This window comes from Monopterus albus, unplaced genomic scaffold (genome assembly GCF_001952655.1).
Source record: "Monopterus albus unplaced genomic scaffold, M_albus_1.0 scaffold18.1, whole genome shotgun sequence".
In the NCBI taxonomy this organism is placed as follows: Eukaryota; Metazoa; Chordata; class Actinopteri; order Synbranchiformes; family Synbranchidae; genus Monopterus; species Monopterus albus.
In genome coordinates this window covers 7215537-7241687 of record NW_018127898.1, presented here as the reverse complement: position 1 = coordinate 7241687, position 26151 = coordinate 7215537, and the positions used below count along the sequence as shown (strand labels likewise).

Sequence of the window (26151 nt, the reverse complement as noted above, 5' to 3'; positions counted from 1 at the left end):
AGAACAAAAAATGTATTAGAGTAGGATTAAGAATTCACAATCATTAATTCACTGTTGTCTATGTACATTTGTACCTGAGTGAGTGCATGCGCTCTGCATTTAGCCTGAAAGACTCTTTATTCTTCAGAAGATAACTTAATAGAGAAGAGACAACTGTCAAACACACAATGATGTCATGATGCTGCTGATGACATCGCGCTTGTGACACATTCTCACCTCGGAGTGTTGCACTGGCATTCTTCAGGCCGCACCTTTTTAAGGTGACCTTTGACCTCACGCAGGTTCTTGATTTTGGTTTGCAGGGTTTCAATCTAAACAGAATGGGGTCAAACACACAAAGTTCATTATACATCACTATGTACTAAAATCTGCGCAACGAGTTTTATAACAAGAAAGAGAATGAAGCAGTACCTCATGCTCAATGTGTAGTTTGTGGTCTTTCCAGGCTTGAAGGGACCTGTAGAGTCCTCCATCACATTTTACTGTGTCATTCATAAGAATGGAGCACCTGCAGAAAGCAAACACAGTAACATGACCAGCTATTTAATGGTGTCCTTACAGTTTATTTCTCTATTTATCACCAAAACATTACACAGTAGTGCAGAGAGATGTATATACAGACCTGTAGGTGACTTTAAGAGCAGCAGGTGGTGTCAGTCTGTGGCTGGTGGTGGGCTTGGCTGTGAGTCCCATGCCACTGAACTCATCATTGTCCTCCTCATTCCCTGCTCCTCTCCTCCTGTCTCTAGTCCAGCTGCTGTTCCTGGATCCCAGGGGCTGGTAGCCATCCTCCAGGTCTACAGCATACAGGTCTCCATCCAGCTCAAATGATACAGAGCGAGCCCAGCGCTTCCTAGAGACAGTCTTACTGGATTTCATCTCTGAATAAGATGAGACAGAGGAATCTAAATAAGATGAAAAAGAGGGATGTATTTTTGATACTGCATATTAGGACAGATGACATTATAGTTATGACAGAAAACTTTATGAATAGTAGTATCACATTCCATTTTGTATTTGTTATTTCAAGGCCCTATGATTAAAGACTCAAGCGGTCTACTCTCATCCACCACTTGGTGGCAGTGCAGACACATCCTTCTTATCATGAATGCTTCAAAAACTGGTTGTTTTAGCTGGAGATTAATGGCCCTGTTTGGCAAAGCTTTGTAGGCTATGGCAAGGGCATTTGAAAGTACAGAACAAGTGTCTTTCTGACCAAAATCACATCTATTAATTACTACCAGAGTGACATAAGGAACGTACTTTTCTTGGTGAGCAGCCTCTTTCTCTTCAGGATGGAAGTTTTGAAGCCCACATCACCACAGTTACAGCTGTTTGAGTTGGATGTGAGAGACAGATGCGAGGCACCACTGGCCATCAGAGCTTGCATACGTGGGGCATAGAGACCGGCCATGCCCTTGCACTTATACAGCCTCAGTTTGCCAGTGGGGTCCTCCACACACTGCCACTTCTGAAACAAAGCAGAGCGAAACATGACGGCAGTGGGTCATCAGGCTTGCACTATAGTGCAGCACCAGTTTTGATGCATAAGCCCTTTGATTTATAATGTTCTTTATGGGGATATGTCCAAATTTCTGTGCACAGACCTCCATTGGGATCTCTGTAGAGCTTTTTAAGTGAGCAACATATTTCAGATCAGCAGTATTTAAACATTTATAAGACACTGAAGGTTTCAAAAAGAGGAAAGGAAAATACAGCAACTGCAGATTACACCCAGAAAACTGTCATCCAGATTACAAATTATCATCTGAATGAGCCACACTCCATATTATTCTACTGAAACTTTATTAACTTCTCTTTTTTTATCTCCTGCAGGTCAAGTACCTGTCCTGGCTGTTGGCAGGATGTCTGGTACTCTTCTTTCTGGCACAGGTCCTTCACTCGCTGGTATTTTGGCAGGAAGTTCTCTTCCTGAGCCATTTCCTTTCCATCAGCTCTTTTGTGCGGAGGCTTCCTAAAAGAACAGGGAAACACATGAAGTTTCTCACAACCAACCAAAAACAACGAGTCTGATTTCACCAGTAGACAATGGGTACATCCCAATCTCTTATAAGTGCCGTTGTTTCCCCCTTTCGTAACTTTTCCTTGCGTCTTAGTCCTGCAGTCGCGTCCCCCTTTTGTAACTTTTCCTTGCGTCTTAGTCCTGCTCAGGTAAGATGCAAGGAAAACATGAGGAGAGAGGAATCAAGGAAACATGCTATTAATGGCATGAGATGTCTTTTCCTCACATTCATCTGAAGCGTCCAGTCACCAACTGATTTCTGATAAAGGGGCAGTCTCCTCACTCCTCAGAGCCAAGATAAGAGACTTAAAATGATATGAGAGAGATATGAGATGTACCCAAAAGTCTGGAATGAGAACATGTCCTGCACAGATGTTGGACGATTGATGAACATACCCTCTCTCCACCAGAAAAGAATCTCTCCATGTTTTACCCTTCCTGTTCAACTGGAACCTGGAAAGTGAGCAATAAATAAAAACAAATCTGTCAGACTACTGTGGGATATTTGCACTGAACAAACATGCAGTCTATTTTCAAATGCTACCCATGTACAGCATTGAAAAGAGAGTGGTGTTACATTGTTATGGCGGCATATTTGGATTGCAGATTTCATTTTATCTAAGAAAACACAAGAACAGATGACTACTAAAACAATTTGAAGCCCAAAAAAAGTTTGCAACATTTTAAATATCATTCTTCGAGTGCCTATTAATGCCAAGATAATGAGTAAAATAGCTGTTGAGTGTGTTCACCTGTTGACAGGTCGGTCTGTGTCCAGCAGCTTCAGGATAGACTTGCCATCCATTTCTGCAGGGATATCAACACCAGCCATGTCCAGCAGAGTCGGCGCCAAGTCAACGTTCAGCACTATATGAGGATTACTGCAGGCCAACAAGAACAATAATATTTTAAATGTCATTTTGTTGAAAATTAATCTCACATACTGGAAGACAGCATCTAGATATCAGAGCCACTCACATTGCCCCTTGTTCCACGTTAGGTCCTCGTACATAGAAGGGAACACGAATGTCAAACTCATAAGGCATTGACTTGCCCTTGACCAGACCAAACTGGCCAATATGGTACCCATGGTCTGAGGTGTATATGAGGTAAGTGTTGTCCAGTTCCCCTGTCTCCACCAACATGTTGTACACCTAAGGAAAATATAATTCAGTGTGAAAAGTACATAAAGTTATACTTCATGTTTGGTAGCTCAAGTCTCCTGTGCCAGTTTCAAGGAAAAAAGGATTGTACAATTTACCAAGTGTGTCAGTGAATACATTATACAGTCCCAGTCAGAACAAGCACAGATCTCTCAGGATTTGAGACTGTCAGATGAAATGTGTGTGTATGCCTGTGTGTGTGTGTTTAAGCATATGCCATCTGCCTTCTGGTTCGCCTACCTTCTCCACACTGTCATCCACAGACAGCAGGGTCTGCATCCTCCTGCGCTGCAGCATGTTAGTGAACTGCATGTGGATGGGCTTCATAGGTCCTGTGTAGCGTAGGATCCAGTGCTTGTCTGGGTTAGGGGCATAGTTGTAGCTAGGGGTTCTGAAAGAGGCAGAAAAACATCAAACTTACCAAAAACATCAAAAAACTCAATATAGAATAAACATGATCACCTTATACATCCAAGTAGTGGAAATATCACAACACAGCTCTTTCCAATAGATGTCGGTATACATATGGCATACATCTGCATTCACTTGTTTTTCATCTTTATGTAATTTGCACATTTCGTTACTGTAAACTAGATATAGGTGATGTTTGAACGCCTGCACCGTTACACTGTGTGTTTGCTGGAATATTTTCTGCCTGCATTTATCCTCTTCTTTCCAAGGTAGCCAGAAAACTGTTTATACTGTGCTAAACTGGAGGGTACATAAACCATGTAAAATGCAAAGCACTGCAATCAATCAGCCTATCAACAGTGAGCTCAGTGTGATCAATATTTAACTCCTAGCCATACGGAATTTTAATTATTTGAGAATAAACACTGCTAAATAGCCAATGAGATCCTAGAAATAAATATATTTAAAGTTAAAGTGAATCGATTTAACTTTTAAGAAATGCTAATGTCTCCCGCAGCCTGGACCACGGTGACAACACTAATGTAGTGTGAAGACATGTCTGCAAGGTACCAAGGTGAGAAGAATGTTTATCATTAGAGGAGTGCCTGACTTTTACTGTCTCTCTCTCTCTTCATGTGGTTGATGGCGACAGAGGAAGATGGAGTGAGAGGAAGAGCCAGCAGAGGCAGTCTCACAAAACATCACCCGAGGGACAACAAATTTATGGAGAAAGAGCAATTAAAAGTTTGTACAAAGACACAGAGGCTGGATTTTCAGTATAGGCTGTGTATAAAGCCTGTGTGGCACAGGTTAATGATGCTGGAGGGATTAGACGAAGCAGGAGGAAGGTGTGGGGATGATGCAGGGAGGGGAGCAGAAACTGCAGTCTCATTAATGGCCTTGGATCTGTCTCTGGAGGCCAATAGCAGGTCTGCCATTAGCCAGCCCCACTCGACAGCCCATGAGGCGCATGGAGGGTCAGGGAAACAAAGGCTTAATATTGTCTCTCTGTATGTGTTTTTGTACAAGTCTGTATACATTTTAGCTCAAACCCATGACAGTGAGGACATTTCAAGGGAATGCATTCTATCAATGAGAGTCCTCACAGCTACAGAAACAACCATCATGTGTAAATCATTACCTATGCATATGATATCCTCTCTTTGATCATAGCTGACAAAATGGTGCAAATTAGCAGAGCTCATTAGGGTGTTAACTCTAATATGAACAATACATGAGCCCAAAAAAACTTGCAGTGAAACACTGGCTATGCACAATAAAAGAGCTCAGCCGCCAACAGCAATGCAGACAAACAAAGATGAGATCGAGCTGAAATTACGAAATGTGTCATTCTGGGTCAAATAAAAGTGAGTGTGAAAATGTAGATGACTCACATGCAAGCAAATAGCTGTGAATGTGAAAATGTAAAAATGTACCCTTGTATTTGTCAGATTTGTCCCACATAAACCAAATCAGTGTACATGAAACAGGCAGAGACAGACCTATTGAAACTGTTTCTCATTATTTTTGCAGGTGAGCTTATTATCATAAAGCATCCAAGAACCTCCAACCATCTTAGGGCTCGCAGCTTGGTTAGGCATCAGTGTTATGTTTGCTTTAGCACTTTGGGGCTAACTAATTTTCTTACATGTGCTGTGATGCGTTGGGGAAGGCAGAGCTGTACTGCGGGGCTGAGTCCTCCGGACCATGGGGAGCAACATGGCTCAGGACCATCATGACAGGACGGTGAGGGTACATCCTTTTGGACATACGGAAGTAGTTGATGCTGTCATTGGTAATGATGTCTGTCAAGTAGTCCTGTGGAGCGGACAGACATTACCCATTGGGCGGTCAGTGAGTCACAGAGGAGAACAAAAGGACAGATGTTAAGGCCTTCAACTTTTTACTTTTCTTAAATTAGTTTTAAGTTAGTTGCTTATAGCAAGGAAAATAGTCAAACCTAATATCTTGTGCTTACGTTCCATCAAATCAGAATCAGATTTATTGGCCAAGCATGTTGAACACAAAGGATTTTACTCTAATACAGAGGGTCTCAGTGCCCTTTGTAAGGCAACAAGAAAATGTGTTTAAATAAGAATAAAGAGAAATATTCTCCATGTAAAAAGTAACTGTAAGTCTCTTTGCAAAGAAAAAAGAAATTTATAAAATTACTGATTAGAAATGCCTGGCATTGATCACACAGGCTCATCAAATACTCTGCTATGTTTCAAGAAGGCAGCGGCTCCCTGGAAGGTAGGGCCCTAAAACAAAGTATAAATCAAAAGAAAATGGCTCCAATACTCAGTCTGACTTTTATGTTCATACAAGCAATCATTCTGTGAAGGCAGGTGTGATATTTCTCAGGTGGATCTTATAAATACCTTTGGGTAGTTGCTGCCGTGTTTCTCTCGTACTCCGTTCCTACAGAGTGTGTAGTTGTAGAAGCGCGAGTTCTTCACCAGGGCTACCCATTCCTTCCAGCCAGGGGGCACATAGGAGCCGTTGTACTCATTCAGATACTTTCCAAAAAAGGCTGAGTGAGTAACAGGTGTGCAGTATGTTAGTGGTGTTCTCGAATGCCAACAAATCTGTGGAACTATCAATTTAAACTGTGTGTATGAAGCTGCTTGGGTCAGACTTGCAGCGCTCACCTGTCCTATAGCCAGAGTTGTTGAGGTGCACAGCAAAGGTGTGTGGCTCATGGTGGGCCTGCCACGAGGGCGAAGAGCAGTTCTCGTTGTTGGTGTAGGTGTGGTGATTGTGCACATACTTCCCTGTCAGGATGGATGAGCGGGAGGGGCAGCACATGGGTGTAGTGGAGAAGGCGTTGGAGAAATGTGTGCCACCCTTCTCCATGATGTGCCGAGTTTTGTTCATAGCTTGCATTGACCCTGGGATTAAACATTGAGGGGGTGGGGTGTCAAAAGGATAGGACAGGGAGAGGAGATTCAGACCGCGGATTGAAATGAAAGAGAAGCAAGGGCATATAAAGCAGTTGGAAAGGAAAAAGAGGGAGAGATTGAGGAAAACACAGAGCGTAAAGCGTGAAATATAAATATAGGGCATGAGCACAAATACCATTATGGACATGGTGAGAGAAAAAGAAGGGGGTAAAGTATATGAGGGAATAAATCTTTGTGGAGAAGTGTAACCCATTTGGACTCCTGTGCACTGAAACCTTTTCAGGCTGATGGTGACTGTTTGGGGAAACAGATGCTTGACCATAAATTCCTGCTTTTCAATGGGACTCTTCTCGCTAGCGATCACAGGAGGACAAAGGCTGTCACCAAGGCCATTATGCAGCCACTCCAGTCCAATATGCTGCTAAAAGACTTAAGCGGGTAGGGAGATGGCCAGGGTTTGGCACCTAGACAATGAAAGCCATTGGCCACCCCATTTCATGCCAGCAATGGAAGAGTTGGCATGGGGAGCAGATGACTTTGAGTGGGTCAGTTGTTGTGGTGCCAAGAGGCAGCATTAGGCTGACTTTCCTTTACTGATGCTGTTGGATACACATGGAGAGAATATCCACATACCCATGGGAGATGGACACAATGCAAACAGAGAGGGACAGATGTACAAACACACAGCAAACACACAAACACAGACAAAGGAGGAAAATGATTTACCCAATTCTAAGTCTTGATCATCAGTGAGGATGAGGATGATGTTGGGTCGGATGTTGCGGATGTGGCGGTCTTTCTGCAGGCGAGACCTGAGGCGATATCCAGACAGGTAGCCAGCCCCCTGGGTCACAGGAAGCACTTCCACCAGGAAAAGAAGGAATAGAAGAAGAGGGAGAGGGGCTGAGAGCCCCCACCCTGCCATTACGCTACCCTGCAGTCACCTGTCCAGTCCCTCTTTTCACACACTGGAGTCTGCAGATCCCTCACTCAACCTAAGAGACAGGACACAGAGGGAGACTGATGGGTATATACATACACACGCACACAAGAGCACACACAAACATGGCAAAAAATAGCAGATGCAAGCCTTGCACAGCCATTACAGGGTGCTCTTCCGTACAAATGCACCAGTTTGGGATGAGCTCAGCTCATTAATCAATCATTAATGATGCATTAGGGTGGTGTCATTGGCTGGATGTAATGATCTCTGGTGATGAGCACATGGCTGCCAGGCTGGGGCTAATGGGCCTGGGCCCATGGCCAGCTCAGGCCTCACTTCCCCCTGAGATGGCTAGGGTGAATATGAGGGATGTGGAGAGGTGGGGTAGGAGGAGGTGAAGGAGGAAAACAGAAGGACAGAGGATGAGAGGAAGAAAGTGAAGACAGGGGTCACTGAGCAGAATGACACTGAGGAGAGAAGAGGACTCCAGTTCCTATCATTTAGAAAACACTGACTTCAAATTCATTCACAGTGTGGAACAGAAAAACACTGAATTATCATGTGTAAGTGAGAGCAGGAAAAACAACTGGGGCAATATCACCAAGGTCAATTAAAGCAAATTTCCTCTGTCTGATCTCTTTGTCTAGGTTTAACATAACATTCCTTTTCCTGGTTTGCACATTCATTTTCTTTTCTTGTTCTCTCAGTCTTATCTTGTCTACTCGTTGCCTTATGGCAGAACATACTCAGCAAGAGCCACTGTACCAGAGTCAAATTCTTTGTGTGGCCAGTAAAGCTGATTCCGATAACAATTCTCCAAGTACATGTTAAATAAAGCTTTTTCTTAATTAACCTCCACACAGCATTTGCCAAAATTACACTGCAATTATATTAGCTTTCTAATAACTTTTCCTGAGTTTACCATGGCAACCGTTGCTTATACTGCCCTGCAACGAGTAGCAGCAGTTACCCGACTTTCTAGTCTTACGCATAATCTACAATTACTCTGAACTGATACTGCACAGCCACAGTTAATTCATTGAAAATCTCAATGAGTCAAGCAAAAACCTGGCATAGATGTGTCACACTGAAGAGAGTACCTTTAACACAATGACAGTTAAACGTCATATTGAAATGTTCAATATGAAGCATTAACAAATGGACTTAAAAACAGGCTTAAAATAAAACCACTTTATTCCACATATCTTTCACTGAGTTGTTATTTGTCATGTGTTTATTATTCACTAAGTCCTGGAGGGCTAAAGAGAAAAACCTTTGTGCCTACTTTAATATGACAAATAATCAGAGCTGCCACACACCCCAGTGACCATAATCATAAACACAGTTTACAAGCAGCAATATCAGTGTGCCTGCTGTGATGCTCCACTTTCACAGAAGGGTGGGGGTCTGGGCACATGTGTGCATGTGTGTGTGTGTGAATCTGCAAAGGAGCACAAGGCCAGAGCAATTCTTGTTTGAAGATGAGGACAATAACAGCAACACAACGTCAAGCTCTCCCTGCTGGGACTGCACCTCCTCCTCAACAACAGCCTGACTGGAATACAGGTCGACTTGGGGATAAGCACGAACAAATGAACAGATACACATTTGCGACGGTGCCTGGATGGATACATACACAATGTGCATTTATCAGACACAGGAAGAAGCCATCAAAAGCAAAAATCTAAAATATATGAAACATTTAAGGGAAGAGATACTTGCAGAGGAGGAACATTACAGTTGTGAATCTTTTACATATGCAGAGTGTGAGCTGAATGCATGAGAGCTCCTCTCACACACAAAGGCCCCTGTTCCCCTCTGTTGTCCATATTATTCTCATTCAGGTCTTCCCTACTGCACAAACACCCACATACAGTTTGTCCTCTCTTCTCCTCCACACACCTACGCAGGTAAATACACACTATGTGAATATGTGCATTCACACAAGTAAAAGGTCTAGCAGCAGCTGTGTTTGCTCTGGTTTCCTACTCCCAGGGCATGTGGTTCTTCCCTGAGGAGCACACGAGGTCTGCCTTGGGGCACTGTGCCGTTTGATACTGTCCTTGGTGCTTTCTTATCCTTGCTCCCTGCTTTCATATCTGGCATAGGAAGAAGACACCAGCAACAAGGAAATCAAAGAAAGAAAGAAAAACCACATTTAAGCAGCTCTGTCTGCATTCAGCAGTGGAAATGGACTCCAGGACATCTACAGCGAATACAGAATAGATTCAGTGTGTTCAGATTAAGCTGGTCCTCTGCCACTGACCCCATCTTTTAGAGTGGTTTGTGGTGTAGAAGGTGCATTATATCTGTTCAAAAAGCTGATGTGGGTGTCAAGTATGAGTACCAAATCTAGTCCTGATTTACAAGACAACATCCAGCTCAGGTTTACACACTCATCAATCAATTGCCAAATATGTAAATGTGGTGCTATTGACATGCTACTGTGGTGGATATTTCCTAACATTACTCCCATGAGGCCATCCTCCTTCCCCTTGATACTGAAGACTAATTGGATTTTCAGGCTTTTATCAGCTCTAACTGACACATGCAACCCTTTCTCTCCGGTTTTCTCTCTTCCCCTCTCTTTTACAGTATCTACACATATTGTTTATCTCTGCGGATGGCAGATGCTACATAAAGCTGCAAAGAAAAAAGCATGATGCCCTAACAGACAGAAGCCAGTAGATTTTGAATAGCTGTGCAAAATCAGAGATGGACCAGTGTTAGGAAACAGCAGTACTTAATGAAGCTGTTCTCAGTCTCTAATAACGTAAGTGTGACGGTTTGTTTGTATACACTCATAAACATAAGGCAAGCCACACCATTTCTGTAAAATGGGATGATTTGGAGCTCTTTCTCCTGCACAACAATGCTGATTCAACCCAGTAAGATGGACAAACAGATGCACAGGACAATACGATTAAATATAACTCAGCAAAACTTATTAAAGCCCGGGGGCTTGGAAAGGAAGGTCTAGCGAGTAAGCTAGCAGAATGTGAGATCATAGGGAATAAGCTTCTAAAAGCATGTTAGAGAGAAACAAGGATCATCTGAGGTTAGACTAATGCCAAGTGATGCCTGGAAGTCAGAACAGAGAAGGAAAGTTTTGCTCTTCAGTCAGGCTCCAAGAGACAGCAGAGCTGCATCACAGAATAAAAACTTAATGCCGTCCGTGTTTTATTGATAAGCCTGAATTATAAATGCTGTGACAACATAGCTGGCCGTGTCACGGCGTGGGTACGATGCTAAGACAGTGGTAAGAGTGGAGGGATGACAACACCAGATCAGATTTGTTACACTGCCCAACAACACATATCTGCACTTCAAGAATTACAGTTCAAATGAGGCAGCTGAGAGAGAGCTTGAAAAATCTTCCAAAGAATCTGCAGAGACATTAATGTACTTTTTCACTATAAATAAAATACCTTGGGCTTTGAAACAGGCATAAAGTCTGAATCATCCAATCTGTAGCCCCCTGAGGAGACAGAATATGAGAAAACCGAGGAAAAAAACAGACATTTATTTCATATTGAAGCAGGACGAGCCATGGCATACACTTGCAATTTAATCAGCGGTGTCTCATAATGCATATGAAATATGGAGCTGAAAGCCCACAAGATTGAAGCCAGACTCCTGGATTCTCCATTTTGAACATTCAGAGACTGAGAGAGAGAAAAGGACAGAGAAAGTGTGATAAAAAGGAAAAAATCTCTAGGTATGCAGTGTGGAGAGAAAAGAGCTTGAACACTTCTTTTATAACAAATATGAAAAGTAGATTCACAGTCCAAGGGTTCAATATAAAATAGAACAGAATAAATCAGAATCTGGTCACAGAGAACCTTGTTTTGGACACAGGAATTTACCATCCATTGCACTCGAGTGCTGAAAATCATAAAGGAAGTGGCCAGGAAAGTTTAAATAGGCGCATCCCAGTCTGAACATGGCCCCACTGCAACACGACTGAGCTCATTCCTTTGGTCATAATTGAGGCTGGCAGAATTTTGCTAATGTGTGACTTGGCCCCATTGGCCTGCCTCACTCTGAACTGAATGTGCAAAATCTCTGACCCTTGAATTCACCAACAAAAGTTGGCATTCAGATGCAAATACTGCAGCAGCATGCATCTGTGTGAAAGTAGCTTTCGCTCAGAGAAGTTCATGTGTGAGCGTGCATCACAAGAAGGAAGGGTTTTCAGTGCTCAACACGGTACTGAATGCTTTTTTCTCCATGATAATAAGAAGCCATGTTTGTTGTCGTCCTGCACTTTACATCTCCATCTTCATCATTCTCTGCTTGCAAATTTCTGCACCACCACCACCATCGGCCTGAAAGACACAGCAGCACAGTCAGTCTCATACCCAAAGAATGAAAAACCTTCTTTGACAGTGTACATTCTAAAATGATGCAAATCAGCATTTTCTGTTTGTCTGACACAGTTGGTAAGAGAAAGCAGGCCCTTCATTACTTTACTCTGCACTGCAATTAATGTTCCTGCTTTGGTACTGAATGTAAACATGGGTAGAATTCAGCTGTTTTCATGACAGGTGTGGGATGGATGACTTCTAACACAGGGGCTCCTTTAATAGGTCAGCACAGGCCATCCAAACTCTCCAGTCTCTGGCTGACAACCCTGAAATCGAATTCAGTAACTCTGCACCTGTTCTTTGGTTTTAAAATAGCTCCTCCATATTCTTTTGACAAATGTGCCTTTACTTTGTAATAACTAACTTTAATAGTTGAGAATGACAAGAGATAATACGGCGGCTGAGCCCATTCACCGGGAAGATTTAATTTAGATTTCCCCCAGGTTCCGATAAGCTCGGCACTCTGCGGGCATTTAAAGATGACAGTCAGAACCTGCACAGCAATTTTCTGTTTGAATACGGACACACACAAAAAGCAGTGGTTAGACCTGAGAAGTGAGAAAATGAGATTTCTGCTGTAATGAGGAGACTCAACTGTGAAATATTTCTTCCTGCAGTTACTGTTAAACGGTTTGCCTCTACATTTGTGCGTGTTTGTTGTAAATAATATTCTTCCCTCACCTTTAATGCCATGTGGAATGTGCTGCCCGGACAGTGAAATATGAATGAGGGTCATTTTAGTTCTTAACACATCATTAATCCTGCACTGAGTCTGTTGCCCTGAGGAAAGGGGGGAGGGGTGAAAGAATACATCTTCTGGGAACTCCCACCTATTTGTGTTTATCTACACTACAGCCAAAAGTACATAGACACTCCTGGAATGGGGCTTTTTAAAAAATGATTTGACACCAGTTCCTAATGTGTGGAATCTTACTGCTATGGTTAAATAATACAATTATATTTTAGGAAGAAATGGTTTCCCCAGTTTGTTTTGGAAGAACTCGACTGGCCTGCACAGAGCCCCGACCTCACCTCCATTCACCACTGTCGGGATGAACTGGAACACAGGCCTTGTCACCCAACATCAGTGTCTGAGCTCACTAATGCTCCTGTGACTGAATGGGAGCAAATCCCTGAAGCCAGAATCCACACATCTTGTGGAGAACTTTCCCAGAGGAGTTGAGGCTGTTTTAGTAACACATTAATGCCGGTAGCTCTGGAAAAAGACATTCAGCAGTCACATCTTTGTGTCATGTTTGTGGGTCAGCATAGGTTTGGCCATTTAGTTTCACCCCCTGAGTGTAAACAGTGTCACTGTAATATTACTTTACCCAGTAACTACTAGTGTAAACTGTTGCAAATAAAATCAGCAATAATCTTACAGTTACTCCGTCAAAATAACCACTTGTTACAATGTTAATTTCATTGTCACCATGGCAAAGATTGATTTGAAATCCGACGTTTAATATTTGCATTGGCTGTAGTCATCACACATGCACATCACTACATATCACTATTAGCAGCACCCTAAGCAGTAAGCTAGCTTGGAAGATCAAAGGGTCTATGTTCAGCGGCTGGAAATATTCCTATTACTTTGATTTTATCGGGATGAAAGGTGATAAGAACGTTATTGTAAACTGCTAATTGTGTGCAGGTAACAGTAAGACTTTCTACTGTGAAAAATATGACCTCAAACCTCTTGAAACATTTACTAAGACAGAACAACAGTGTGAACCTCGTGGAGATACACCCCAACGAAGATGAACCCTCTGTGGCTACAAAGGATGGCTGAAGCCCTTCAATGGCTAAACAACCAAGGCTGGATTCTAATCATCAACAGCAGGCTGCACCAAGCAACAAAGGACTAATGAAGCATGTGACTGGATATGTGGTGGATGAAATGTTGCCCGTTTCCACATTTTACTCTCCGCCTTTCAGACAGATCCTTGGCGAATTACCTGTCACAGGTACCAACGGACCCCCAGATAAAAACATAATTTGCAAGCTGTCTAGAGAAGGAATGCGCTTTGATGGAAGCTGAGCTCAAGAAAACATTTCAAGAGATAGAATATGTTTTAATAATAAATGAAATAGAAGAATTAATTTAAAATATCATCAAAGTGAGCCTGGTGTTCATTTCTAGCCTGTATTTTTTTTTTATTATAGATTTTTAGGCTTCTGGATAAAAAAACCCTGCTAATTTGAAACTTTAGCTGAACTTACCGTTGATTACCCCGACATTCTCACAGCTAGAAAGCACATTATGAGAGGACGCAATTACCAATCTGTGGGGTGTAACAGAAAAGTAATATAACAAGCAGTGTAATGAGTTACTTTTGACAGTAAAGTCATAATAATAATTTTTTGAGTAACGAGTAAGAGGCAATACATTACATTTTTTGAGTAATGAGCCCAACACTGGGTGTAAGTGATATTAATGAAGTAGTGTGTGAGTCAGAGTTACATGGAAGTAAGGTAATGAAGTGATAAATTATAAATGCAAGCCCACACACTGAGAGACCGCCCTCAGATGTTATGTTCGGGTAGTCACGCTGTACTTTGGAAAACTTCCACCCAGAGTTAGAGCTTGGTCCACACCCAAATGCATCTTCATCTCTGCAACTCTGCAATCCACAGGGTCCATTATCTTTTAAATGGTTTCAAAGTGAGAGAGGGTGATGGGATGCTGGGTGGATAGTTTGGTGGAAAAAGTAAGACAGCAAGGAGGAGAGAGAAGCACAGAGAGAGAGAGAGTGGTAGGAAAAAGATTGTATGATGGTGTCAGTTCAGACAAAAGGCACAGTCATGATGTGTTCTCACCGAGAACAAAGAGCTTTGACAGACTCCCTGGGTCTGCTGTGTTGACTATAAATGTACACCACACACACACACTAACATACAGACAGAGAGACAGAGAGACACACAAACACCCCCACACTCTGTCCCCTTGTCTCCAACATGGGGACATAATAGGAAAGAACAACAGTGAGGCTAATTATCTCTGAATATGGAGGAAATGAACAGCATCAAATTGTTGTTTTGTTCTCAAATTGTTTGGCTCCAGCAGCACCAGAGGGACATCACACAGCTACTGTCTGCCTTTTTGTCTCCTCTAGGTTTAACAACCTACCTCAGTGAAGATATTCCTTATAATGAGCACGGATCACAGCCGCACCCCAAATAACAACATCAAATCCCACCGCAATGAGCATGTCTTGGTGACTGAGTTCAGTGTTTCTCAGGAGACACCAGTATTCACTTTTCATGTGCACGTGTCCAGCTCTTTCTTGCTCTCTGTTTCCAGCAGCAACTGTGTGGCATGTAGGGCTAGCGTGGTGGTCTACAGGTTTTTGGGGGGACTTCAGTCAGGGTCCAAAGCAGGGTCATGGCATTTACCCCTCCTCCTCTGCACTCATGCACTGTGCTTCAAGAAAGCCCTAAGAGAACATGGAGGTGTTAGAGAAAACAGAGCTCCAATTGTCCCTGACTCGGGTTCAACCCCCCCCGCAGCCCCACCTCCAGGGGTTTAAGAGTGAGAGAATAAGCAAATGTCAGTGGAGTTTTGTAAATACATAGCTGTTTTCACTTCATATGGGTTTATTCAGTTGTTGCAGGGAAATCTGCCTGCTTTGCAGTCTGCGAGTGCCCTTGCCGTTCCTGTCCTATTGGGGTTTGTATGGGAAAGCCATTTGTAGTGCATCAGAATGAGCAGCACAACCGCCAGCTCCTTTGAGACAGGCGCTGACAGCTAAAACAAGTGAGCAAGCTGGTGGACAGGGCAGCCCGCTGAGTGATTGCTGTTTCTTATTGCCACTGATTGACCAGAGGCAAAGCCCTCCTACAGTGTGTCACATCTCAGCTAAATGGATTACAGACAAATCAGCTGGGACCCATTGTTCCACCGACCTAACTACCATAGTGAGACCTCAGTGCAGCCAAGTGACTTCTGCATGACACTGCATAACTGCTGCACCAATGGCAAATCAAACATTGCTCAAAACATGATCTACCACGAACTCCAGAATACTAAAAAAGCCAGTAAGATTACTGGCATGCTCACTGTGATATTCATCTTCTCAGAAAAATGCAGTCATCCCTCTAATCAGCGCGGTCTCCCTGTAGTTTATAAGCCACACATGTTGGAAAATGAGATCACGTTCCACAGGACTCGTTAATATTAAGCTGTCATTTGTTGTGTTTTAATTACATGCCATTTCTCTTCCATCATCAAATTAGCACCTGCAGTGGGGGACTGTTCCTAATGGCCCTGACTTAATGATGATTACAGGCAATATCGGTTTCAACTTTCAGCAAACAACTGCTGCCCGCCTGCCCACTGAATAAATTACAGACAGCCCAGAGAAATCAATACGCTGGCTGGAAGTTACAGTTCAGCTGCTGCAGAAATGATCATTTTATAGGGACTTGGGATTCTTTTACTCGGCTGCCAAACAATGGTCCTTGACTTCTCAAAGCAGAGGGATATGTTTTACCACGGGGTTTTGGGGGTCTGTGAGGACCATCGCATCTGGCGTTAAGTACACCCTTGGGGGTTAGAAAGGCAACGACTACTTCTTTACTTCTTCACTCCTCCCACTCTCTGTCCTAGCTTTGGTCTCTATCTTTCTCATGGCCCTTTTGTCAGTGGATTACTGAGGGTTTAGAGACGCACACAGATCCGTCCCCCCCCCCCCCAATGGTCTGAATTACAGAGGTTTTCAATGTAAGGCTACTTACATTCCCCTCATTTGCTCTACTCAGAAATCACCACAGACTGCTATTCAGTGCTTGTGGTTTTCCCAGCAGGCCTCTTGGGCTATATGCCAAAACCCAGGGCTGATTTTTTTTTTTTTGAATTTGAAATAGCACCTACAGAGTTCATAGTGTGTGTGTGTTTTTAACCAAATACTTTAGTTTAAACACAAATATAGTCCTTGTAATCATCCGTGATGAACACACATGCAACTGAAGACACATAGGCCCCAGGTGAAACCGCAGACGTGTGTAACTGCACACAGTCGACACACAGCCCACATCATCCCTCCATAGTGTGATATAGTGTGATACATGACAGGGTGTCTTCTCCTCTACAGGTCGTAGTCTTTCTGCCTTGTCCCTGGGACAGCTGCCCGGACAGTGCATCTGTTTGTCCTGACCTGTGTTTGGGAGCATGTGGGGAGCCTAAGTGGCCCACACAGGGGGTCTGTGGCACGCTGCCCACCCGGTAATGACAGTTAAGCTGCCAGCAGCTTGCCTAACGGCTCTGGAGGTCTCTCTGTGGTGCCGCAGTATCGATATTGTATTGCAGAGAACTTGGCAGCCTTTTAATGAGAGCTCAGGTTGATCAGGCGGCAGTGGTGCTGCCTTTACTGTGGATGGTGCTTATTGGCAGTCCCTGCAGGGCTGACCCTCTCTGATCAGCAGCACTGACTGAGAAGGGGGACTGCTACACATGGTGGCACATTTGCACACATATAAAAATGTCAGAATGAATACTGAAAGTCAAATGATTGAAATTTGTTCTGAGAGAATCTGAACTCAACACATTACTGGCTCCTTGTGCCCCGTGAATCCATATGTGTCATTTTGTCCAGTAAGTACTGGGTGCAATGGGAGAAAACTGCCTGACTGGATTTTATAATTCCAAACCTGTTGTACAAGCATTTGCTTTACTAAGTGTTTACTGGCATGTGTTTTTGCTTTAATTATAAACCCACTCTCCTGGGGCATCATGAAGCCTCAGAAGCAGAGAAAGTGGAGGCTGCCTGTGACCACTGAAACAAATGATTAAGGGACTCAAAAGATCAGCAGTGTCATCAAGTAAAAAAAAAACTGCTTGTAGTAAACTTTACTTAAAGAGCCTGTAGCATGCTTTTCCTTGTTTTCTGACTTATCTAATGTTACAACATTGAATTATCATCTTAGATGTGAGCTAAAGCTCGAAAAATGAGGTGAACATATGTTCTAGTATATCTATGCAGAAGCAACACGGTTTATACATGTCTGGGAAGGATCTCCTTGAATGGGCATAAAATCCCACCTCTTGCGCATTCATGTGAGCTTGCCTGACATCCACCAGTGCCACTGTGAAAGCAGAATTTTTTGACTGCACCTGGTTTTGTGGATGTTTTCTACCTCCTGCTGCTGCACTGTGACCAGAGGATGTGGAAAAAAATACAAGGCCTGAGGTTACTGCATGTCCAGGAATATTCCAGTACAAGGACTCGCTGTTTTACCTAACCGGGTCTAACCTACAAGCAGCCGGCCAGTGAAGCCACCACCATGGTTAATGATCAGCTCATTAATGCTGGATTCCCTCGGAGGACAGTACCTGTTTGTTCTGACTGCTTGAGGCCAGTGTGTCTGCCACATGTGATGTGTTGCTGGTTAACAAGCAGATTAATGATCCATGATGTTATTGCCAGAGCTACGCTACCTGTTAATTTCACTACTTTGAGACTGTATGTGGGCGTATGGGGGAAGGCGCAACAACCACCGGTTGGATTTACTGACCTTGGAGCTACTTGAAAGGGAGTGATGTTTCCAATACTTGGTGGGACTTAATGATAAGTTTAACACAAAAAAAACCACATTGTATCTCTGTTTATGCCTTATTTCTATAATGTTAGAAAGAATTGTTGTAAAGCTGGAGAAGTTACTATGTCTGCATTATTCTCAACAACCTCCTTTGATTAGAGAGTTACACATCTCTTTTCATCGCTGTATATATACCGTTGTTTACATATCTATGGAGGAGAAATTCACATTAATTAATGCCATCACAGTTCGTTGTGCTGCGGCAACACGACACCGGCAACAGGAGGTGTGCACATTCACAAACTACCCTCTCGTTTTAAGGAAGAGGCTTTTTGGTTTTATTATTCTTAAAAAATAGACTATTAGAAGTTATGAGGGGTGCCAAGATAATCTAGAGGCACCCAAGATTAAACATTGAATGGCTGGAAACAAGTAAAATGAGCATGCCATGGGCTCTTTAAGAGTAATCAAAACTTGAAATCTGCTTCTAAAACTAAAAAAGTTTCAGTCTATATCTAGTAATAAAAGGACTGACTTGCTGTGATCTCAATAATTAATCCCCCATACAGAAGACTTTATCAGCACTTGCAGAAAAATACTTGAAGCCTTTCTCTCAGTACAAGGAATTGCTGAAATAACAACTAATTGCAAAGCCCCCCAAACTAATGTTAGATAAGTAATAGGTAAGCAAAGAGCAGAGAGAAAGGAGAGAAAGAGATATTTAGACCAGCTGCTTGTCAGCCTCCGTCCCTCCTCCTCTCCACCTGCCTGCCTCATGTCAAGGTCATAGCAGTGGTCTCTGGGACTCGACTGTCTCCTATTAGCCCTCCATTATGTGCCTGTCAGAAACTGAGCCAGCTGTCACTCCACCCCCCACCCGTGGTTGTGATCGTGACCCCCACTCAGCCTCTGGACCCCCTCTGGGATCAACAGCAGGGCAGTAACAGGATGGAGGTAGAAATGAAGTGCCTGCTCACTACTCGGGGGAGAGGGCACTGTGATTACTTCAGTGTGGTCTTTACTACCGAGGCAGCTGGGACACAAAATTCCATGATTGGTCATGCTGACATGGGAAATTGAAAAAAATCCAAATACTAAATGCAATGAATTTTCATGGCTAGAAAAGGTACATGTGATTGTGAGCTCCTCTTCAAAATGTTCTTCACACACCTGATGGCAGCTTGTTCACCCTCTCTCTCTCTTATATTTAACACTAATTAGCAGCACCTTGATCAAGTTCATCACCCTTGTGTTGCAATTAGCGCTGCGTCAGAGCGCAGAGCGGAGCCCCATTTCACTAACAGAGTAATTACCGCACCGTTGGCTGGCTCTCTGACCTCCACTCACACACCTTCTTACCACACCTTCCTATCAGCTCCGATGGAACATAAAGTATCAGACAGAACAGGAGATATATGTTCTTCCAGCATGGGGGGGTTAATAAGCACCTATAACCTTTTACTGCGGAACACACTGAACAAAAAGGTCAATCAGATTCATGAGAAAAGCGTCGTGGATGAATGTCTGTGCTTAATGAAGGTCGCACAGGACCTGGATCGCTGTCGCACTCTCCTACATGTGAAGTAGAAAGCATTAAAAATAAATGGGGAGCAAAGCCAATTCAAGATGCCCATAAAATGGCCTGTAAATTCATAGGGTAAGCAGACAAGAGAGGGGGGTGAATACACTGTTCTAAGGAGGAGAGAGGGACACCCTTTTACTGCTGTAAAGATTCAATTAATTATCCCCACGTTGTAGTTAAGGGAGGTTAAAACACTAAAAGAAAAAGATATGAGGCTTCAACCAGAATCTCCACCAGATGTCTGCCATTTTTCATAAGGTGGATAGTGATGACATACTCGGTGTCATCCTGTGTTTGGTAAGCTTCTTCTTAAACACGGCTGCAATCAAAAGCTATTAAAGCCATAAAGGAGAGCTGCAGGTCGGGAAAGAGGAAGAGGGCCTTTTGTGGAATTCAGATGGAACCTCCTTTCAGCACCATTGCACCAGAAAGCTGAAGTTAGCTGAGTGGTTATGCAAGTGGGCAGAAGTGATTTTTATTCCGAGTGTAAAGACACACACACAGTGTTTCTTCACAGCCAGCTACTTCATTACAAATAGAGAACTGATTTCCCAGCCCACCAATAGGAGCTGACACACAGCAAAAGAATGAACCACTTCTCTGTTGTAACTATGATGTCTGGCCCGAGCACCAAGCGGCCCCTCTGTGTGTGGCGCCGCAGGCTGGCGCACTCACAGGGGGCTTTACTGGGGCGCCGTCCTGAGCGTTAGGCAGCATGCCCAGTGTTGACAAAGCTTGGTATCGCCTGCTGTCAGCCCATTCTGTGTGCACCCGGCGGAAAGAATCAATTAGGGCAAACTCACAACAGAGCACTGTAATATTTGACTTTTAATCAGTGGGCAGAAGGCAGGCTTGCAGCAAGCTGGCAGTTTCCATTTTGCTGATGTGGAAAATGAGGGTCAGGAAAACGCTCCCACATACCCCAGGGAGGATGTGAAGAATCAGTCTGAAGAAAAATTGCCACCAACAACATGCTAATCCCCCACGGTGTTCAGGGAAAATATCCCTTTGTCGCCCACAAAATATCAAAAGCACCTTATGCAACCAGCTGCAAGAAATGGATGAGAAATATCACATTAGTCTGTTCGTAGCCAGTCAGAGCTCTGTGGAAGGGACAGTGGTTTCAGAGAAGAAATCTGACTTGATGAGGTCTTCACTCAGAAGATGAACTGTGCCTTTGAAGAGTTTTCTCTTGAAGACATTTGGTTTTTATCCTGCACTGCCAAAGGCACCCTTTGCCAACAAGAAGTGGAAGAAGAAAGCGAGAGGTGAACGTTGTCCTCACTCTGAGGTTTTGAAGTGGAGATCAGTTCTCAAACAGAATAGTTTACCAAAGGCTCATCATTCACCTGTCTGCTCTTGCTAGTGTCACAGAGACAAGAAGGAAAATCAAAGTTCAGCTTCCTCAAATGCTCTGTCAAGAACATTTACACAGTCAGGCAAGTTCTTCTTCCACAAACCAAACAGTGCACTATCATGGCTGTGTTTGTAGTGAGTCGTTTGTTATTTAAAAAAGGAGAGATAATTACAGTCACACATACTGATATTTTTGCAACTGATAATGAGTCAGCTGTGCCCATAATATGTCCACATGTGCTGAGAGCTGCTGCTATCCAGCTGTTCACAGCAGCAGCTCCGTGTATGTTACTGGTAAACAGCCAGTGGGACAGTGGCAGCACTGCAGTGGTGATGTGTCCAAATCATGCAGATTTGTTTGCTTTTTAAAACAGTTTGCACAAAAGCATTTCCATTTTTTAAACTCATGGCCTCCAAAGACTGATTTAATGCATAATACACTGCCTGTATTATTGTTGCTTGTTTAGTAAAGGCATAAAGCTAGTTTACTGCTCAAAGCCACAGGGGGTGAAAGTGATTTTTTTCAGATTTTGACTAAATAATTTGGGGCTTTCTGTCCCCAGTTGTTAATTCTCATACTATTTCCATCAGCCTCAGCTCACCCCCAGTCTGTATGTCTTTCATTTTAGCGTCTTTCCTCTTTTCTATCATAATCACCATTCGGACTGACGGCCACTGCTGTGGCCACAACACAACAGACAGGACCCATCGCTCTCTTTGATCATGGATTCCATCTCAGTGAAGCCAACAGCAAGCATCCTTTTATTTGTGCGGAATGAGATGCTAATCAGCAGCAGGCAGATCAAATGAGCTGATATGATTTTGACACAGTTTGAAGCGTGGTGACAAGCAAGTCGCCTAGAGGTGACAGATCTATCCCCCAGAGTAAAAGTGTTGACATTAACTGTAGCCTGCTGTGTTGTATGTTTGTTTCCTCCAAGATATGAAGAATCCATGGTAACAGGAACAATAATAAGAACCCGACTTATTCCTGCATAGTTCCTCAAATGAAGGAGTTAGACATAAAAACAAATACATGAGAGGTCAGTGGGTGACTGCATTGGAGGAAAGGAGCCTTGCACAGTTAGGTACTATGATTACATTTCAGTGATGATAAAGGTGCAGAGCCTTACCGTCCTTTCTAAACAAGCTGTCTCGGTTGTTCTCCTCTCCCACTTTCGGCTCCCGAGTTCTGTAAACAAACACAAAGTCCAAAGTGGATGAATACTTGGAACATATGCAACATCTAGAGCCAGGCTAACTTTTAAAATTATAAACATTAAATGCATTCTGATTCAACCTAACAGACACCATAAACCATTCTCCAGGTCAGATGCCACCCCTCCCTCACAGACACCCCAAGAAGGGTGAAACATCTGTTGTAGATGAAACCACAGTGAAGAACTGTAAGATTTGATGATAAACAACCACACATGGCATGTCATTTTACATTTGTTCACACAAAATACAGTCCATATTTGAATGACGCCTGAGGAAGAAGGTAATATTCAGCATGTGGTTTAATTAGACCTCAGCCAGAAATAAAAATGATCTCATTTTTAACATAATTATCTCTCACCCTCCAGGACATGTTTGAGCAAGTCCTACTAATCTGTTTCTGTTTGTAATGTTATGTTGGCGCTGCTCACTTTTCGTGAGGCAGACAAGTCAATTCCATATCCTGCTTTAAACTATGCGTCAGAAGCAGCCGAGCTACAGAGAAATAGCTGTTTCTCACCCATCAAGCTGCTGTCTAACACTGACATGAGCCTGTCTCCAGCAGCCTCTAATTCTGAGGCTACAAGGCCTTGAACTGTGTCTGTGTGTGAAGACGTGTTGACAGGAGTGGAGCTGTCAGATCTCTGTTCTGATTGGACAGGTGTCAGTGTCCAGCCTGAGCCAAACCAAACCAAGTTCCACATCTCCATGCTGAGGAAGCATCTAATGGTTCATCTGTAGTCTTTAGTGAAATGCTTTGCACACAAGAAATGTGATGACACTCACACACACATGCACCCCTCTGGAATACAGTATGCAGCAAGGCTAAGAATATACAGCAGAACCTATTAGGCCCGCATATATCTCATTGCTGGGGCTAACCCCAGCTGCTCGCTGCCCGAGCCATCAGAGAGAAGTGAGGCTGGACACCTGTGTCTGTCTGTTCATCTGGAGAAATAACACAACAAACCCATCACTGTCGCTTTGCACTGTGGAGCATATTCCTAGATAGCTTAACACATAACTGACGCAGACAACTGAAGCCGAGGACACAACGAGGAGAAATTTCAGCTGTTTGGCAACAATACACAACAGCAGAAGCATCATTTATTTTCACAGAATTTTATTTGGCCAAAGACGACATCCACATAAACTTGCGATATTCAGCAGAGACCGCAGGCTGTGAACAGCAAAAGTGATTTACTTTCTTTTTCTCTTGCTAAAATAAAGGAGTGACACATTTAATACAAATAGCAGAGAGGGGGAGGAAGAAGGGAGGGGACTGAAACAGGCTGCGGGTGACAAGGCAGTGTGACAAGCGTGGCAGCCGAGAGAAAATGCGACACCTGGCCTTGTCCTTGATGCGAATAAGAGGATGATACATCAGAAATTGACAGGGTAGAAAGATGGCTATTACCCAGGCAAAGAGGAAGATGAAGAGGAAGAAGAAGAGAAAGGGACTATTTTTAGCGGTGGATTAAAAATACACCAGGGTTTCATTTCATATTCCTCTCCATGCAGGGCTCCTGTGTTAATGAATCATCTTTTATTAGCTACAATAATCTTTTGTTCTTGGCAGATTTACACCAAAATTGTAATGTCATTTCCAAGCAAGAAGAGCAAGTCCACCATCCTCTCAGCCTGTTTTTGACTGATCCTGATGAAGTTGTGAACAGGAGGGTGAATAAGCAGGGACCTGAGGTCATATTTTCTTTGATTGGCAATGTTCTCCCTGTTGAGCAGGAGGCTGATTGATTTCAGTGGACTGGCACCTCGGCTCTGCTCCTATTGATCCCTTATCCCCAGCCCTGTCTCTTCTCCAATTAAGAGTTCACTAAGCTGCCACTATGGGCCACTCCTAATGAATACCATCTTCCTGCCAACATCTCAATGTTCCATTCACTGCTGTCTGCTTTTGGTGCTTTCTTACTTCATCTCTCATTCCCGTCTGCCACCCCTCCACCCCAGTGTATGACTGTATGACTGTATGACTGGGGTGGAGGGATGGCAGATACATCATGCACACATACATCATACACTGATGGTGATCTGAATCAGTATGTATGATGAGGTAGGTGTTGGGTCAGAGGAATCAAGGAATGGAATCCTGCAGTTCATTAAACACAAGAATCTGTACATCACTAGGAATCAGTTACTTCACTGGCGATCAGGTTAGAATGAACTGAGCTCTACTGGGTGTAGAAATCTGGGGTGTATGGGCATCAGGCGAGGAAGATCAAAAGATTAGATTAGAATTAGATCAAACACGGTTGAAAGTTGTGAGGACAGAGAGAATAGGCATTCATGAAAGAGAGAATGGTCGACGGGGGAGAAACAGAAATTCAGAATTAGGAGCCAAAAATGCGTCTTTCTGTCTTTCTCCAGAGCTGCTGACATGTCAGTCTCTTGATCTGCCCACCTTGAGGGCACAGTCAGAATAAAGCAGTTCAGTCACAGGTCAGTCGTGCCCCCGTGCACTGGGCCTTAAACCCGTAACTCTCCTGCTTTGCTGAAGTGAGAAAATCCAATTTCAGAGATCTGTAATTCTATAAACCTTATTAAGCACAACAATGGCTGCTACACCCAGAGGGAGAAGCATGAGGGAGGGGTGAGGGCGCAAATGAGGGTTGGTAGCTGATGTGGTGACCAGGCTATAAACACGGGGAAGGAGAGAGATTGGCGAACACAGAAGTGGGGATTAAGGTAGAGTCAAAGCATAGCAAATCAGAGAAATGAAGAAGATAGAAGAACTCTGGCATGGCCACACCCTTGGTGAGTTACCGTGGCTAGATACAACATGATGAAAATGGCTGACACACTAAGATTCTCATGGTATCGATGTGTAACAGTCAGTGTCCTCACTGCTAAGTTTTCATCAATGTGTAACAGTCAGTGTCCTCACTGCTGATGAACTTCAAAGCCTGAACAAGGCCGAGGGTTTTAGATGATGCTTTATATGAATGGGATTTCAAAACAGAAAGGAACTGATTTTAATGTTGTTTATTTTAGTTCAGTTTGGGTAGGAGTGTCATGCCATCACCGCTGCATCCTGTATTCATTTAAATGTAACCTCAATGGCCCACTTAGACTGCTCTTATCTGAGTGCTCTCATTGATTGTTAGCCTAAATCCAGGAAAGTTGGCTGTGTGTGTTTTGCCTTACTAATGGCCGCCATCACAGCACATACCTCAGTGACAGCAGAGTCAATAGCAAACGATACACAGCAGCTGGGTCAAAAACAGTCTCTTTAAATCCCTATATCAGGGACTCAGGTGGTGGAAATGTAGATGAAAGTAATTATAGTAATAATTACAACCACTGTGATGAGATTTCAACAGCCTTTGCTGCAGAAAAAACTGTTTGGAAAAATGGCTTTGAACTTGAGTCTGACTTGAGTTCCAAAATCTCCCAATCACTGCTTTTAGAAGCTGCAGTTAATTCTGTCATGAATTATTCACAACTGTAACAACACTGTAGCAAAAGGCCACCGATAACACCAGGAGCTTGTTGGTCTTTGGCTCTTGTTACCATTGCTAACTCTGAGAGACGAGGCAGTCCAAGTAACTTCAAAACAGTGCTGATTTATTCAAAGGATCACAGGTAAAATTAACATTACACGCTCAGATATCTTGCACCTCCAAACTGCAC

At 43.3% G+C, this 26151-nt stretch overlaps 1 protein-coding gene across 3 annotated transcripts in view; it reads right to left on the bottom strand.

The window, feature by feature from the left end:
- Positions 1–26151, bottom strand: part of sulf2a (sulfatase 2a) — a 33249-nt gene that overhangs the window by 3125 nt on the left and 3973 nt on the right. For 2 of the 3 annotated variants that reach the window (XM_020592537.1, XM_020592539.1), the window contains exons 2-16: positions 22419–22477; positions 7227–7495; positions 6249–6488; positions 5979–6130; positions 5246–5415; positions 3427–3577; positions 3002–3177; positions 2776–2904; positions 2420–2476; positions 1846–1975; positions 1264–1471; positions 623–905; positions 412–508; positions 217–311; positions 75–134 (exon numbers count right to left, since the gene is read on the bottom strand). In XM_020592537.1, coding sequence (XP_020448193.1) covers positions 75–134; positions 217–311; positions 412–508; positions 623–905; positions 1264–1471; positions 1846–1975; positions 2420–2476; positions 2776–2904; positions 3002–3177; positions 3427–3577; positions 5246–5415; positions 5979–6130; positions 6249–6488; positions 7227–7425 — 2147 coding nt within the window. In that variant the 5' untranslated portion in view covers positions 7426–7495; positions 22419–22477. The remainder of the gene's footprint in view (positions 1–74; positions 135–216; positions 312–411; positions 509–622; positions 906–1263; positions 1472–1845; positions 1976–2419; positions 2477–2775; positions 2905–3001; positions 3178–3426; positions 3578–5245; positions 5416–5978; positions 6131–6248; positions 6489–7226; positions 7496–22418; positions 22478–26151) is intronic. The other variant, XM_020592538.1, reaches the window with a different exon arrangement.